This window comes from Sceloporus occidentalis, unplaced genomic scaffold (assembly GCF_023333645.1).
Source record: "Sceloporus occidentalis isolate IW3139 unplaced genomic scaffold, rSceOcc1.0.p SCAF_61, whole genome shotgun sequence".
Classification (NCBI taxonomy): domain Eukaryota; kingdom Metazoa; phylum Chordata; class Lepidosauria; order Squamata; family Phrynosomatidae; genus Sceloporus; species Sceloporus occidentalis.
Genome location: NW_028317041.1, coordinates 2,136,572 through 2,152,376, shown reverse-complemented (window position 1 = coordinate 2,152,376; position 15,805 = coordinate 2,136,572). Strand labels below are relative to the sequence as shown.

At 38.4% G+C, this 15,805-nt stretch overlaps 1 protein-coding gene across 1 annotated transcript in view; it reads left to right on the top strand.

Annotated features, from left to right (window-relative positions):
- LOC149287399 (rho GTPase-activating protein 10-like) overlaps positions 1–15,805 on the top strand; it is a 106,768-nt gene that overhangs the window by 41,889 nt on the left and 49,074 nt on the right. The window contains exons 7-13 of the mRNA XM_089492873.1: positions 2,277–2,381; positions 4,227–4,356; positions 7,348–7,454; positions 7,662–7,756; positions 8,021–8,102; positions 10,444–10,486; positions 13,378–13,443. Of these exons, the coding sequence (XP_089348999.1) occupies positions 2,277–2,381; positions 4,227–4,356; positions 7,348–7,454; positions 7,662–7,756; positions 8,021–8,102; positions 10,444–10,486; positions 13,378–13,443 (628 nt within the window). The remainder of the gene's footprint in view (positions 1–2,276; positions 2,382–4,226; positions 4,357–7,347; positions 7,455–7,661; positions 7,757–8,020; positions 8,103–10,443; positions 10,487–13,377; positions 13,444–15,805) is intronic.

Sequence of the window (15,805 nt, the reverse complement as noted above, 5' to 3'; positions counted from 1 at the left end):
TAAAAGCAGATGAAGTCCACCAAAGGGAGGGGGGGGAAAGTCCCGTATGATGTTTTCTTCGTGAATAAAATAATAAATAAATCATATAAATAATAATAAATCCGCTGTAGTCCTTCTGACGCGTTTCGCCGTGTGGCTTCCTCAAGGAATAATCCTTCTCTTGAGGAAGCCACACGGCGAAACGCGTCAGAAGGACTACAGCGGATTTATTATTATTTATATGATTTATTTATTATTTTATTCACGAAGAAAACATCATACGGGACTTTCCCCCCCCCTCCCTTTGGTGGACTTCATCTGCTTTTAAATGCACTCTGTGCATGGATAAACTGTGAGTGCAATCGAAAGAAGTACTTTTGCTTTTATTAAGATACTGCACTATGTCCAGTTTTATTTTTTAGATCTTATATGAAGATCAATTAAAGATTCTACCTTTTACAACATTTGAGAGGCCTGAAGCATTCTGTGTGTTTGTGAGTGCATTCATATTTCCATACACTTTTCAGTGTTTATAAGATTTACACTATATATTTGTTTTTCTTCCCCATATGTACCTGCGCCCCAATCATCTGTATATATTCGTATTTGCACCCTAAGGAAGAGTGCATTTTGGGTTGCTGCGGCTATTTGGGAAGTATATCATTATTATTACTATTTCTCACTTCCTTTATCACTTTTATTTTTTCACTTACACACACGTGATATAGCATACCATTTTATTTTATATTATGATTTTAACATGTGCATTAACACACCTTAATAGGTCGAAGGGTCACAGATGAATGAATATTGCAAATATGAACGTTGTTTTACCTTGTATTGTTTTCATTGTGAGACTTGCTCGTGATTATGACATTACACAAAAATGTTTTCAAAAAGGTTGTGGATAAAATATATATATATATTAGGGCTGCAACTAACGATTATTTTAATAATCGATTAGTTGGCCGATTATTTTTTCGATTAATCGATTAATCGGATAAAAAAAACAATATGCAAATTTTTTGTTTATTTAAAATAATTTAATGAACTGGATGTTAAAAAACAACTTAAAATTTACATTAACATTCTTATTTTGTTATGATGTAATAAAAAAACAATATTTTCAAAGTACAAAAACCCAAACACAATATTTATGAAACAAAATAACCCCAAACATTCTGAAAAGAGGTGGACTATTACTGTTCAAGAAACTTTGCACCCAGCACTTTGCACCCGGCACTTTGCACCCAGCCCTGGCACTTTGCACCCAGCACTTTGCCCCACCCCTGGCACTTTGCACCCGGCACTTTGCCCCAGCCCTGACACTTTGCACCCAGAACTTTGCACCCAGCACTTTGCACTCAGCCCTGGCACTTTGCACCCAGAACTTTGCACCCAGCCCTGGCACTTTGCACCCAGCACTTTGCACCCGGCACTTTGCACCCGGCACTTTGCACCCAGCCCTGGCACTTTGCACCCAGCCCTGGCCCTTTGCACCCAGCCCTGGCACTTTGCACCCAGCCCTGGCACTTTGCACTGTGCCCCTGCACCCAGTCTCCAACTCTGCCCTGCCCCCACATTCTGCCCTGCCCCCACACTCACACCCTGCACCCACTCTGCTCTGCACCCACACTCACACTCTGCCCTGCACCCAGTCTCCAACTCTGCCCTGCACCCCCACCCCCACTCTGCCCTGCACCCAGTCTCCTGCCCTGCCCCCACACTCACACCCTGCCCTGCATCCCCACCCCCACCCTGCCCTGCACTCAGTCTCCTACCCTGGCCTGCCCCCCCCACCCCCACTCTGCCCTGCCCCCCCCACCCCCACTCTGCCCTGCATCCCCTGAAACCCCACCCCCACCCCCGCGAATCGCTCTGTGCGAACGGAGCCACTCGCACAGAGCGAACCGCAACTAAAAGAAGGCGCGTGTAGCGGAAGCGGGGAACGCTCGCGGAGGTAAGTAAAAGGAGCCGAGTCCTCCAACAACGAATCGATCACTCGATTAATCGATAACGGAAATCGTCGACAACGATTTCCGTTATCGATTATTATCGATTTTATCGATTCGTTGTTTCAGCCCTAATATATATATTATTGCCACTTGTGTTAAGTAGTTTTTTTCGCTTTGAGATGATATTACCCTCTGTGGGGGTTTTTTTGTCTCCTGGATCAGCTAGTATTAGTTTGTGGAATGGTTGAACTTGATTGACTTTTTTTTAACCTAATTAACTGTGTAACTATGGTCTAAAAAGCTCCCTGATTTGATATCTCTTTGATTTTCTCATTCCATTAGATGCTTGCATTCTTTCAAGGGATTTTCACATTTTACCATCAAGGATATGAACTCGCTAAGGATTTTAATCACTACAAACTTGAGTTGCAAATCAACATTCAAAATGTAAGTAACATAAAATATTTTTATTGATAGATAAGTTGCACGCTGGCATTGGGTTGGGAATAGAAACAAATCATTTGACAGTAGATCAGAACCATTTGGCCCATCTAGACCCAAATGTTTATTGTTTTTAGTTGAGTCTTGCATTCAGGACAGCCGTATGCCTACCCCACGCATGTTAAAATGCCCTCGTTGTATTGACCTCTACCACTTATACTGTGATGCTGTTGCACCCTCTTACTAAAACTTCCTTACATTGCTTCCGCAACCATGTTTTAGTCCACGGATTTATCTCTACTTTACATAAGATGCAAACCAATTTTCACACACTATTTCATTTTTAGATTAGTAGAAGACTAGGGGTCAGAGGATGACTGTTTCCCAGCTACAAAAAATGCTATTACTGATCCCTTTAATTCATTGCTGGATGTGCAAAGAATGCAGACCTCAAACATACGGCCAATTATTAAATTACAATCACAAATGTCACTCCATGACCAACACAATCTATTCCCTTTCTTATTTAATCTTGTGCAGAAATCAAACTTAACTAGTGATTAAAAAGTTGCACACAGTATGTCTGTGTTTAAGAATTCAGTAATTACAATTGATTCTCCTCCTAATGGAAACTGCTTCCAGTTATCTAGAGCTGTGTGAAACTTTTTTTTTTCTTTTAAGCATCTACAAAATTTTATTTATATTTTTTTTTGGTTCGTTGTGGACGATCTATATAATGTCATGTAAAAATACAAATGAATAGGTTCTGTAAGATGTTTGTATTCTTTTCTGTGTTTAAACGCGTTCGCATTTTCTAAAGGTTTATTATCGCATTATACATAAAAAAAATTAAATTGTTAATCTTATTTGACGTGATGATAAAATGAACATTGTGGCTATTTGCCGCCATCTACTGGACTCTGGCAGGTATAGCTTTAGTTTTAGTTTAAAAAGTGTACATGTTATGGACAGAAGCTGCCATTTGAGGTGTACTTGAACTACAAATATCCGTAATTCTTAGTAGGATGCTGTGACAAACAGTCATGGGATTGTTCAACAGCTCGTAGCTACCTGCAGCCTTGCCTCGTGTTGGTGGAACATAATCTGGCTGTGATCACACTGAAATGATATTGTGTAGATGTGCTGTGTTGTCACATTTAGCCTGCATTACATGACAGTATTGTGACATGTTGTGCCTTGCACATGTACAGTAAACGGCCGGCTGTACTGTGATACTGTGGTCAGAACAATAACAATCGTCACTGTGAGCACGGTGCCAAACTAATGGGGACAGTTGGCTGCTATGACACTGTATTTACACTAAATCTAAATACACTTCAAAATGAACAATCGCAAGGCTGGCTATAGCAATAAACTGTATAGGAATATTTGTATAATTTTGATAATAATAATGACTTGTCTTCAGATGTATTAGATTCAGTTCTTTATTAAAAAGTGCTGTATTTTTTTAACATATATATATATGTGTGTGTGTGTGTATATATATTTATATATATATATATATATATATATATATATATATATATATATATATATATATATATATATATATTCTTTCTACAACTAAATAAATGTGTGGTGTATCCACCTTATATAATGGAAAATGAGGTGAACCTATTGGATCTACCCTGTGTTAGTATTCATGGAACTTTTATCATCTGCAACAACTGTAATAGGTCAATGACTGTTCATCAATCTATTCTTGCATTTGCGATGGGAAACCTACTTCATTTTTGCCTTAACATAACATTATCGTTCAACCCATGCCGTATAATAATGGCCCAAACACTTCAATGTGTTAGATTTTTTTTTTATCTTCTTCTTTTAAAGACACGGAATCGTTTTGAAGGAACACGGTCAGAGGTTGAAGAACTCCTGAAGAAAATCCAAACAAATCCACAGGAGCATAAAAGAGCCAGTTCATTTTCAATGGAAGGTTATTTATATGTACAGGAAAAACGTAAGACATACTGTTTACTATATCGCTCTGTAGTGGGATAGGTAGTCAGGACGCTGGCACCTGACTTTGGGGTCTATTCGCTAAAGGGAGAGTTTGCAGGAGAGTTGAGCATTTTAACTCCATGAGCTATATCAGGAGCGTCCAACATGCGGCCCGCGGGCCCCAATGCAGCCCGCGAGACCTCGAGGTGCGGCCCGCGTAAAATCGGCAGCCAGGGCAACCGATCTTACGCGGGCCGCACCTCGAGCCCTGCTACTTACCTGTGGGAGGGTCTTCTGTACTGCATAGAGGAAGCGGAACCTAGCAGAGTTCACGTGACATCACATGACTCTGCTCCAGTCCTGCTTCCTCTGTGCAGTACCAGAGAACGCAGAGGGAGGCCGCACCCCCTGCTGAAGTCTGTGAGCGGCATCGAGGAGCTGCAGTGCAGGTAAGGGGGTGGGGAGGGTGTTTGAATGAGTATGCGTGATTGAGGGAATGAATCTGTGAATGAATGAGTATATGAATGAATGAGTGTGTGTGTGATAGCATGGATGTGTAAGTGCTGGAACCTAGGCACGATGGGACTGTGATTGCTGTTAGCAATCACACTCCTATCATTCCAAGTCAGCCAGTACATGCTGAAACCTAGCTAGCTGCCCTCCTTGTGTATTGATGTTGCCAGCAGTATGGGGTCTGCACATCACTTACAGCCACCCTGTACCAGCATGTACTGGCTGACTTGGCATGATAGGAGTGTGATTGCTAACAGCAAGCACAGTCCCATCATGCCTAGGTACCATCATTTACTAGTTGCCTGGGTATGATAGGAGTGTGGTTGCTGTTAGCAATCACACTCCTATCATGCCAAGTCATATTGCTAATTTTAGCAATTGTGGTGTGTTACCTACTTTTTTTTAAAAAAAATGTGAGTTTTTATTATTATTTTTAAAGGTGGGGGGTGATTTTTGGTTTTGGCTAAGTGAACTGTGAATGTTTTGGTCCAGAAATTTCATTTTGGTGCATCCCTAGAATAAATAGAACGATTTCATTTTTAATTATCCTGAATTTGTAGTCACAAACCTTTCTAGGCCCAGAAATCAGTGAGAGGAAAAGTAAAGGTTTTGTGTCATTTACTTTATTTTAATCTGCATATTTTATTAAAGGCCATATTTTCTCACAGTGAAAAATGAGTGCGGCCCTCGCACGTATACAATTGTGATGAAGTGGCCCACTGCAGAAAAAACTTGGACACCCCTGAGCTATATACTACCGTTCAAGTTTGGAGTCACTTAGAAATGTCCTTGTTTTTGAAAGAAAAGCTTTGTCCGTTAAAATAAAAATATATAACACACACAAAATATGGAGGCACATATTTGGACGCACTCCTTAATTATTGAATTCAGGTGTTTCGGTCAGACCTGTTGCCACATGTGTATGAAATCATGCACCTAGCCCTGTAGTCTGCATTTACAAACATTTTTGAAAATAATGGATCGTTCTGAAGAGCTCAGTGAATTCAAGACTGGCACTGTAATAAGGTGCAGTGATTTCATCCCTGGTAGATATTCTCTCTCCTTTCTCTGTCATCGTCTCCCCCTCTCTCCTCTGTCTCTCCACATGTACTATGGGAGATTTCTTAACTCTCCTTGCTTATTTACCTATGCAACCCATCTTACATAAGATGCTCGATGGGATTTGCAAATCAAAATACACATTGATAACAGGGAGCTGCAAATCCCCTCTTTAGTGAATAGATCCCAATATTGTTTGAAAAAAGGCTTGGAGTACAATGCCTTGTTGACATGTACTACGTTAATACTTAAAAATAAAAGCAAGCAAAATGTTAAATCAACTATTCATTTACATATTTTTTTCCACCCTATACATTACCTGATACAACCAGAATATTATTTACTATTCCTATATACCTTCATTTTATATGAAAAAATTTATAGTTATCTTCCATATACGTTATGGGTATAAAAGTATAGTGCCAAATGACCTTGTTTGAACTTTGAAAATGATCATTTTAGTTTTGCCATTTTTGGTACAAATAACAGCTGGTTCATTTCCATTTTTGCTAAGCAGTAATGTTTCAGACACATATAGCAGAATGGTTCTGAAATGTAGGCAGATTTTACTTAATGTTTGAAAAATATCGGAAAAATGACATGCTAAGATTTATTGGTTTTACATTTTCTTTTGTGTTTTTTTTATTGTAATTTTGTAGCAAATGTAGCCATGACTCCTAAATGCAGTTGTTTTCTTGGTTGGATGTAGAGCCCTGCGCGGGACTGTTTTTTACATTCCGCTCCCGCAGATTTTGTGTCCAATCCCGCCCACTCCCGCAATGTGTGTGTTCCAATCCAGCCCGCTCCCGCCACATATGTGGCCAATCCCGCCCCCCTCCTTACCTGATCTGCAGATTTCCCACTCAGTCCTGCAAAGCTGCACTTGTTCTGCCCAGGAACTCAGCAGAGTCACGGGAAGTGACGTCACATCACGTGACTCCGCTGGGTTTCTGGGGCGGAGCAAGAGAAGAGACGCTGCGAGGGAGCAACGCGAAGGCAGCCTTGCGCAGGATTACCGGGACCTGCAGGTACAGTGTCTGACCGGCCGCCAGTTTTTTGGTGGGACCCACAATCCAATGCAGTCCTCTAGTTGGATGTTATGATATACCAATTACGCTTTAGCTGCTCATAGGCTAACCCAATACATGAACTTTACCTATCTATCTATCTAAAAATGATTGTTAAGAGAAAAGGGAGGTTGAATAAATCCTGTGCGTGTCTGCAGTGGGATAGGTTTCAACAATGATTGCTGTAGTGGTGAAGTTATTCCATTGACTTTATGTTAAGTATCCTTTTAAAACTTTGTCAAGAGTTGACCTCACAAGAACCTGAAAAATAATAGTTTCAGTTTTTATTTTTCCATCTCAAAATCTAGGAAAACGCTCCTTATTCGTGCACTAAAGGAGTAATACATTGTGCTTATTTATTTTTATTTAAGGACCTGCTCCTTTTGGATCCAGCTGGGTAAAACACTACTGCACGTATAAAAAGGATTTGAAAATCTTCACTATGTTTCCATACGAGCACAGATCCGGAGGAAAAATTGTGAGTACAGTAAAGATGCAGAAATACGTGTGACGGGTTCACTAGAAACCCTAGTTGATATGCTGTCATTGAGGGTACCATTCATATTCCAGTTACCAGGGATGTCATCTGATGCAATTCTATGTTGTTAACTAAACCATTCAAAAGATGATTATTCTATCTGCTTACCTATTGAAATGCCAATAATATCTATATTTTTCTTTCAAGGGCGATGGAGAGAGTTTCACTCTTAAGTACTGCATCAAACGATACACAGACTCTATAGACAGGAGATTCTGCTTTGATGTTGAAGCTGTAGAGCGGTATGTTGCTTATATATAGGCAGACTTCTCTTTTTATATTACTCTTATAAGCACAATTTTATTTTCTGATTCCAACATACACTACATTTTGTGTTAAGATCCTTCTGCAGCAACTTGTAGGAAATCTGAGTTTCCAAAACAATAATTTGGTTCGCAGGTACCACCTGTCATAACCTAGCAACTATTCTGTTTTAATATTTTATCAGGAATAGCTAATTTTATACTTTGTTATTAATATTATGATATTGGAATCTTGTTTTCCAGGCCTGGTGTCTTGATTACAATGCAAGCTTTTTCAGAAGAAGATCGGTGTCTATGGATGGAAGTTTTGGATGGAAAAGGAGTTGTAAGAATATTGTTTATATTTTACATCTCGTTAAATAAAGATTGTGATATAAAGTGATGTAAGAAAGAAAAGTCATCCTCCTTGAATGCTATAATTTTAGATAACAGGACATAACAACAATCATCTGTTCCTTGGCAGGTCACAAAAATTAGGTAAATACACCACATGACGTACAACACCTTGAGATTATTTATTCAACAAAACTAAAGCCAAAATGGAGAAGCCATATGTGAGCAAACTAAGTATACCCTTACTGCTTCCACAGGAATTAAGCTGCTAAGTAGCAGACAGGTGCTGCTAATCAAATGCTCTTGATTAATTGATCATCAGCAAGTGCGACCACCTCTATAAAAGCCGTGGTTTTAGCAGTTTGTTGGTCTGGAGCATTCAGATGTAAACACAATACCAAGGAGGAAAGACAAAACCCAATTACATCTGAGACTCTATAGGCTTCAGTTAGCATGTTAAACGATATTGAAAGTACAATACTGGACAAGTATAGTTTGTTTGGAAGGGTTACCAAGAGAAAGCCTCTACTTTCTAAAATGAACATGGCAGCACGGCTTAGATTTGCAAAGTAGCTTCTGAACAAACCACAAGACTTTTAGAACAATGTCCTTTGGACAGACAAGACAAAGTAGAGATGTTTGGGCATAATGCACAGCGCCATGTCTGGCGAAAACCAAACATAGTATATAAGCACAAACACCTCATACCATCTGTCAAGCACAGCCACAGGACCTGGGAACCTTGCAGTTATTGTGTCCGACATGAACTCCTCTGTATATCAAAATATTCAACAGTAAAATGTGAGGCCATCTGTCCGACAAAATTACTGAAAAAGAAAAGAATCAAGGTGTTTCAATGGCCTAGTCAAATTCCAGTCCTCATCCCGAAATACTGTGGCGTGACCTTAAGAGAGCTGTGCATAAACAAATGTCTGCAAACCTCCACAAACTGAAGCAATCTAATAAAGAAGAGTGGGCCAAAATTCCTCTACAATCATGCGAGAGACTGATAGTCATACAGAAAATGATTACTTTAAGCTTTTCCTGCTAAAGGTGGTTTTACAAGCTATTAAATCCTAAAGTGTTCTTAGTTTTTTACATGTGGTTCCTCCATTTTGGCTTTATTTTTGTTGAATAAATCATGACACGGTGCAGTATGTCATGTGTTGTTGTTCATCTCAGGTTGTATTTACCTAATTTTTAGACCTGCTAAGGAACAGATGATTGTTATTATGTCCCAAAAATGATGTACTTTCTTTTTTCACATGACTTAGCAATCCAGTTTTTTGGTAAGGCTCTAGCTCTTAAGGCAAGACGGGCTAGAACTGTGTTTTAGTTAGGGCTGTACAAAAATGTCAATTTCCAAATAATGTTGAACTATCCTCTCTAGTGATTCTTAGTCACTTCAAAAGCATGGGAATAATCAAGCAGATGAGGTGCTTGAGTGTGTGGCTGCTAGATGGATACACATGTGTGTAAACTGCAATACTTTAGAAGTGTGCTGTCCGGCGTTAAGTACATCATTCAACGGCCACTGGCCTTAAATTTCCGGGGCTGCTGGACGTCTGCCCTTTAGGCAATCATATTTTAGGTACTTGCTCCAGAACTGAAGATGTTTTAAATGTTGATGAGTTCCCCCTTAATTGCTACGAAACTTTATTTCTCACAGTGTTAGGGGAAAAAAATCACCTGGAAATATGAATGATTAGAAACCAGTGAGACATCTGTGCTGCCAATGTAAATTTGGAACTCAGTCCCCCTTTCCTCTGTATCAGTCAAATTTGGCAGAATCAGGGAGCCAGTGCCTCTTGGCCACTGTGGTTCATTTTCAAAACAGCAGCCATAATTAACTTATGTTTGCCCCTCAGGCATAGAAATGACATTATGAAAAATGTAGCACCCTTCTGCAAACTCAATCTTCCAAGAGCTAAAACAATGTAAAATGTTCCTTAAATCTGCTGAGAACATCACTCTATAGAAGCACACACAGAAGATGAGTGTGTAGAAAACAGCAGCGCTCATATGAACATTCTAAACTAGGAAGATAAAGGTTATTATTTATAGAATCAGACAATAATCTATTTTTCAATTTTAGAATGAGAACAATGTAAAACATAAAACATGACGGTTCTACCAACTAGAGCTCAGTACTCAATATTTCTATTTTGTATATGAATTCTTACGTAGCCAACATTTTAATTTTATTTTTACTTGGAACTTTGTAAATTGTGAAATTTTACCTTTTTTATCGAATACAGTTGAAGTTTTATGACATTGTTCAGTGTGGCCTTTAATCATGACAAACAGTGTTTCTTTTTCATGTGTGTGTATAGGGCTTCCTCACTTTGAGCAGATCTACAAGGAGAACTGAGGGTGGTACGTATAAAATTCTCAACGTAAATCGTGTTTTTACCATGAATTTCCTTTTTCTATATTGTGATGTATTAAGTGATCATTTTTACGATACTTACATTTTAAAAAATTAGAAAACATGAGACACCAATAGTTGGTGGCATTGCTGAGTTTTACTGACAGTCCAAAACATTTTTGAAAATTACACATGTAGTGTTAAAAATATTCCTGATATTTTAGCTTATTATCAGTTTGAAAGGTTTTTTTTTTATGCTGCCACCTTGTGGCTATGCAATACAATTTAGGAAAACACAAAGGCGAGTCTTTCACATAATCCTATTTTTTACATATGCAAATAAAACGCATCATTCTTCTAAATACTCTACTTTTTTGCCTACAAGTCTCTATCAACAGGTCACAAAAGTCTCAGTGAGGCCTCATCTCTAGTTACACTAGAATGTTGTCAAGTAAGCTTCCCATCACACAGAAATATTGTTAGACAAAAACATCATACACATTAGTTTAACCCCTTCGTAACAAAGTCTGATTTTACTTTTTGTACCCTTCGAGACAATGGCCGTTTTAACATTTCTGCGCTGCTCGTGTTTAGCTGTAATTTTCTTCTTTCCCGTTTACTGAACCCACACACATTAGATATTGTTTTTTTCAGGACACGAAGGGCTTTCTTTAGATGACATTGTTTTGATTGTATCATATTATTTACTATTAAAAAAAAGTATAAAATATGGTGAAAAATTTATAAAAAAAAATGACTTTCTAACTTTTAGTTGAAAAATCTTTTACTCATCTATAAAAGGTAATGAAAAAACCTGCTAAATAGATTCTACTATTTGTCCTGAGTTTAGAAATACCCAATGTTTTTATGTTTTTTTGCTTTTCTCTACACATTATGGGGCAATAAGTACAGGTAGCGTTTTGCTATTTCAAAGCCATTTTTTCCAAATCTGGTAATTCTTCCCCCCATGTGCCATTTCGGGTATCTTTGAAGCCGGCCAATGCAATTTACCCCATCAAGTCATATATTTTTGAAAACTAGACAGCCCAGGGTATTTCAAATGCTAGTATTTTAACTCTTTCCATGCACCATATCTACCACCAGTCTTTGTCAAACTTTGTGGTAGTCATTTTTTTGCGTTTGTTTTGTCACACACATTTTACTTCAGGTATGAATTAAAAGGTTCTTGTATATGTCACAAAACACCCCAATATGTGTTCGGCAACATCACCTGAGTACAGCGATACCTGACATGAATGATTTTGCCTGGCTGTTTGGGGGCAAAAGAGCCACATTTGGGGCATGCGCATTTTTCAGTGTTGAACTTTGGCATTTGGGGATCCACTGCCCATGCCCTATTTGGTACATCTTTGAGCCAGGCCATTTCAGTGTGCCCAACAAAACCATATATTTTTGAAAACTAGACACCCCAGGGTATTTTAAATGCTGGTATTTTAACTCTTTGCATGCACACATTTTACCATCAGAATTTTTTCAAAGTTTGCAGTAGTATTCTTTTGTGTGTATTTTTCCCCCATACACCTATGTTATGTATGAATTTACAGCTCCTGGTATATGCCGCTGTCACACAACACCCCAATATGTGTTCAGCAACATCTCCTGAGTACAGTGATATCAGTACATGCATGGGTTTGTCATTTGGGGGAACTAAAAGGCCACATTTGGTACGTGTGCATTTTTCTAATTGAAAATTAGATGTGTGGCCATCCTTCCCCCCCGTGCTAATTGGGACATTGTTGAACCCGGCCAATTCAATTTACCCCATCAAATCATACATTTTTTAAAAGTAGACACCCCATGGGCATTTAATATGCCAGTATTTTAACTCTTTGTTTTAAGCTAATGTGCTAATTTTAGGACAAAATATTTTTTTTATATATATATTTTTTTTTTGCCTTTTTAATTTTTTTTTTTAAAACAATTTTCAACTTGAAGGTTCCACTGATAGTGACATCAGTGGGAAATTATTTTTACATTTTACTAGAATTTTTTTCTAATTATTAATTTTATTTTATTTTTTTATTTATTTTTACTAATCACACTGTGATTAGAAAGCTGGGCTCTATTGACTTGCATGATTGAATGCAGTACCTGTATTCAACCTGCAAGTGGAGCCAGAGTTCTCTAGAGGGTCTGGAGACCATCTAGCGAACTTTTTCATCTTTATTATTTTTTTTCTCGGAGTGGTCACAGTCCATCCTGGGTTAAGTGTTTGGATCGATTTTGTTTTTTTATTTTTTTTCACCCGTTTTAACAAATGACGGTCCTGGCACGTCATTTGTCGTAAACGACTTGTTTTTCCGTGACGTGCCTGGACCGGCAATTGTCATCAAGGGGTTAAATGTTGGTCAGGGTTTAGAAACCACAGACACACCATAAAGGTATGATTGAAGTTTGCACATTCTGGGTTCTGAGAGATCTGTAAATTATAATTGCATATCATTTTTTTATTTACAGATTTAAAATTATTAGCCTTAATAGTCATTTAAACCAATGAGAAACCAGGTAAAGGTGCTAAAAATGTCCGATTGGGATCAGAGATCCTTAACCTGATTGCATAAATAAAATCTATTTCTATTAGTACATTGGCAAAATGATATCCTGTACCTTTCTTAGGTCCTTAGTTTTTCTTCTTACCCAGCAACCAATTGATTGTGTTTGTTTATAAATGTTTGTATACAAAAAAACAGTCTAAATAAAATATTGGGTTAAACTATCATCCTGGGCTGGTGTGTTGAGTAGTGGGTCCATGTGTACAGTAGTTCTATATGTTTTACAACAGACAAAAAACAAACAAAGACTCAAGATGTCCATGCTAATGTTCTCAAATGTTCCATTTGGAATGCTTTTTGATGTTGACCACATATCTTTTTTTTAGGTGCACAACTAGACAAAAATGGTCTTGAAATTGTGAAAAACTGTATCCATGCTGTTGAAACTATGGGTAAAATTTTTTATTATTTTAAATAATATATGTTTGTTCTCAGATTATATTGTCATACGATCTTGTGTATACTACAATTACATTTAGAGTGAGTTACAACTCAAATATTGTGAACAAGATATAGTCTGGATGTAAGAATCATGTTAATAGGTTTGTGGTTTTGAAGGTTCTACCTATAAAAGGAAGGAGGACTGGAGTTCTAGGCAACTAAAGGGCAACTTCCACCAAAATGACACTATTGCATTAAAATGAATTTTCCAAAAACTATTTTCTTTAGGGATGCACTGATATATCAGTGCCGAAATATATATCAGCCAGAAAAAATGAAATAAAAATTAAAAAAAAAACGGACGAAAATGTTCGTCCGCAGGTGCAAGGTTGCTTATCTGTGCATTGCTCTGTGCGAGCAGCGTCTTTTGGTCTGGCCAGGAGAAGCTCCTTTCCTTCTTCCCCTGGGGGCGGGGCAAGAGAAGTTGTTCGCACAGACGGAAGCAGCAGGATCCCTGCAGAAGTCTGCGAGTGAGAGATCTGAAGTTCAGGTAAGGGGGTGGAGGGGAGCGTGAATGAGCAAGTATGCATAATTAAGGGAATTAATGAGTATCTGTGAATGAATGTTTGCGAATGAGTAAATGAATGAGTGTGATAGCATAGATGTGGCTGCCTGGGCATGATAGGAGTGTGATTGCTGTTGCCAATCATATGTACCGTATATACATATATATATAATAAAATGTTGATTTTTTTGTTGTCCAATTTTGCTGTGTTACTTTTAATAAGTGTGGTAAACACACCAAAATTGGACAGAAAAATTAAATATATATATATATATATTTAGCAGCAATTGCACTACTATCATGCTAAGTCAGCCAGTACATGCTGAAATCTGGTTATGAGAGGAGTGTGATTGCTGTTAACAATTATATATAGCGAATAATTTTGTTACTTGTGTTACTTACCGTATTTGCTCGATTGTAAGACGAGTTTTTTTCCAGAGCAAATGCTCTGAAAAATACCACTCGTCTTATAATCGAGGTCGTCTTATAATCAGACCTCATTCTGCTGGGGCCAGGCTGCTTACCGGGCTTTGGTCGCGAGCAGCGTCGCTCCTACTAGCTGCAGGAGAACAGGAAGCTAGCACAGTCCTCGCATAACTCTGCCTCCTCCCTCCTTCCTCTGGGGACGGGGCCAGAGAAGTTGCTCGCACAGCCGGGCCCCTGCAGAAGTCTTCGAGTGAGAGATCTGCAGTTCAGGTAAGGGGGTGGGGGAGGGTTTTTGTGATTGTGTGAAGTATGTGTGATTAATGGAATGAATGAGTATTTAAATGTTTGTGAATGAGTGCGTGTGTGTGATAGCATGTAATCCCAGTACTATCATCCCCAGGTTCCAGCATGTACTGGCTGCCTTGGCTTATATATACCTCCAAAAATGCATTTTAACCCCCTATATGCCACTCAGCCCCATGATATGCCTTTTAACCCCCTATATACCAGAGTGGCATATAGGGGTATAGGGCATATCATGGGGCAGAGGGGCATATAGGGGGTTAAAAGGCATATCATGGGGCACAGTGGCATATAGGAGGATAGAAGACATTTCTGGAGGCAGAGTGATATATAGAGGGTTAAAAGCACATCATGGGACAGAGTAGCAAATAGGGGGGTATAAGGCATTTCTGGGGGCAGAGTGGCAAGCCTGGGGGCAGATTTGCATAACGGGGGGGGCAGGTTGGCAAATAAAAGGAAATAAAAATATATATATTTTTCTCAATCATAGCTTTTATTAAATATGAAAAAATAGTTTACATGAATTAATATTTACTAGTAAAACTTTTCCTATAGGGTAGTCTTATATTCAGGCTTTTTGTTTTTTTCCTAAATTAATATTTTGATTTTGGGGGGTCGTCTTATAATCAGGGTCGTCTTATAATCGAGCCAATACTGTACTTTTTATTAAAAGTTTTTTTCATTTTTTTCATTTTTTTCATTTCGGTGCATCCATAATTTTCTTTTCTAAAACAGTTATGTGTTCTAGCTCATGCATACATTAATATCTATCCGATCTATCTGTGTCATACAGCCTTATGATAGAATACCTCAGTCTTAATCACACACTCAGCCACTTTTGCTTCCTTAGCATTGCCATAAATGGCTCGGTGTGGTGTTTGAGCAGGGAAAGTCACCCAATGTGTTACATCACAGACAACAATGGCAGCCTTTTAACTTGCTTTACTGAATACACCAATGTATCTAAGGCTCAAAGAAAAATGTGTTTATTCCATGGTACTTCCCCATGAAAACGTCAACTCCCTATTTAGTTTCTTGTGCTTTCCTGATCTTTATTACATTTTTGATATAGGTCTAGC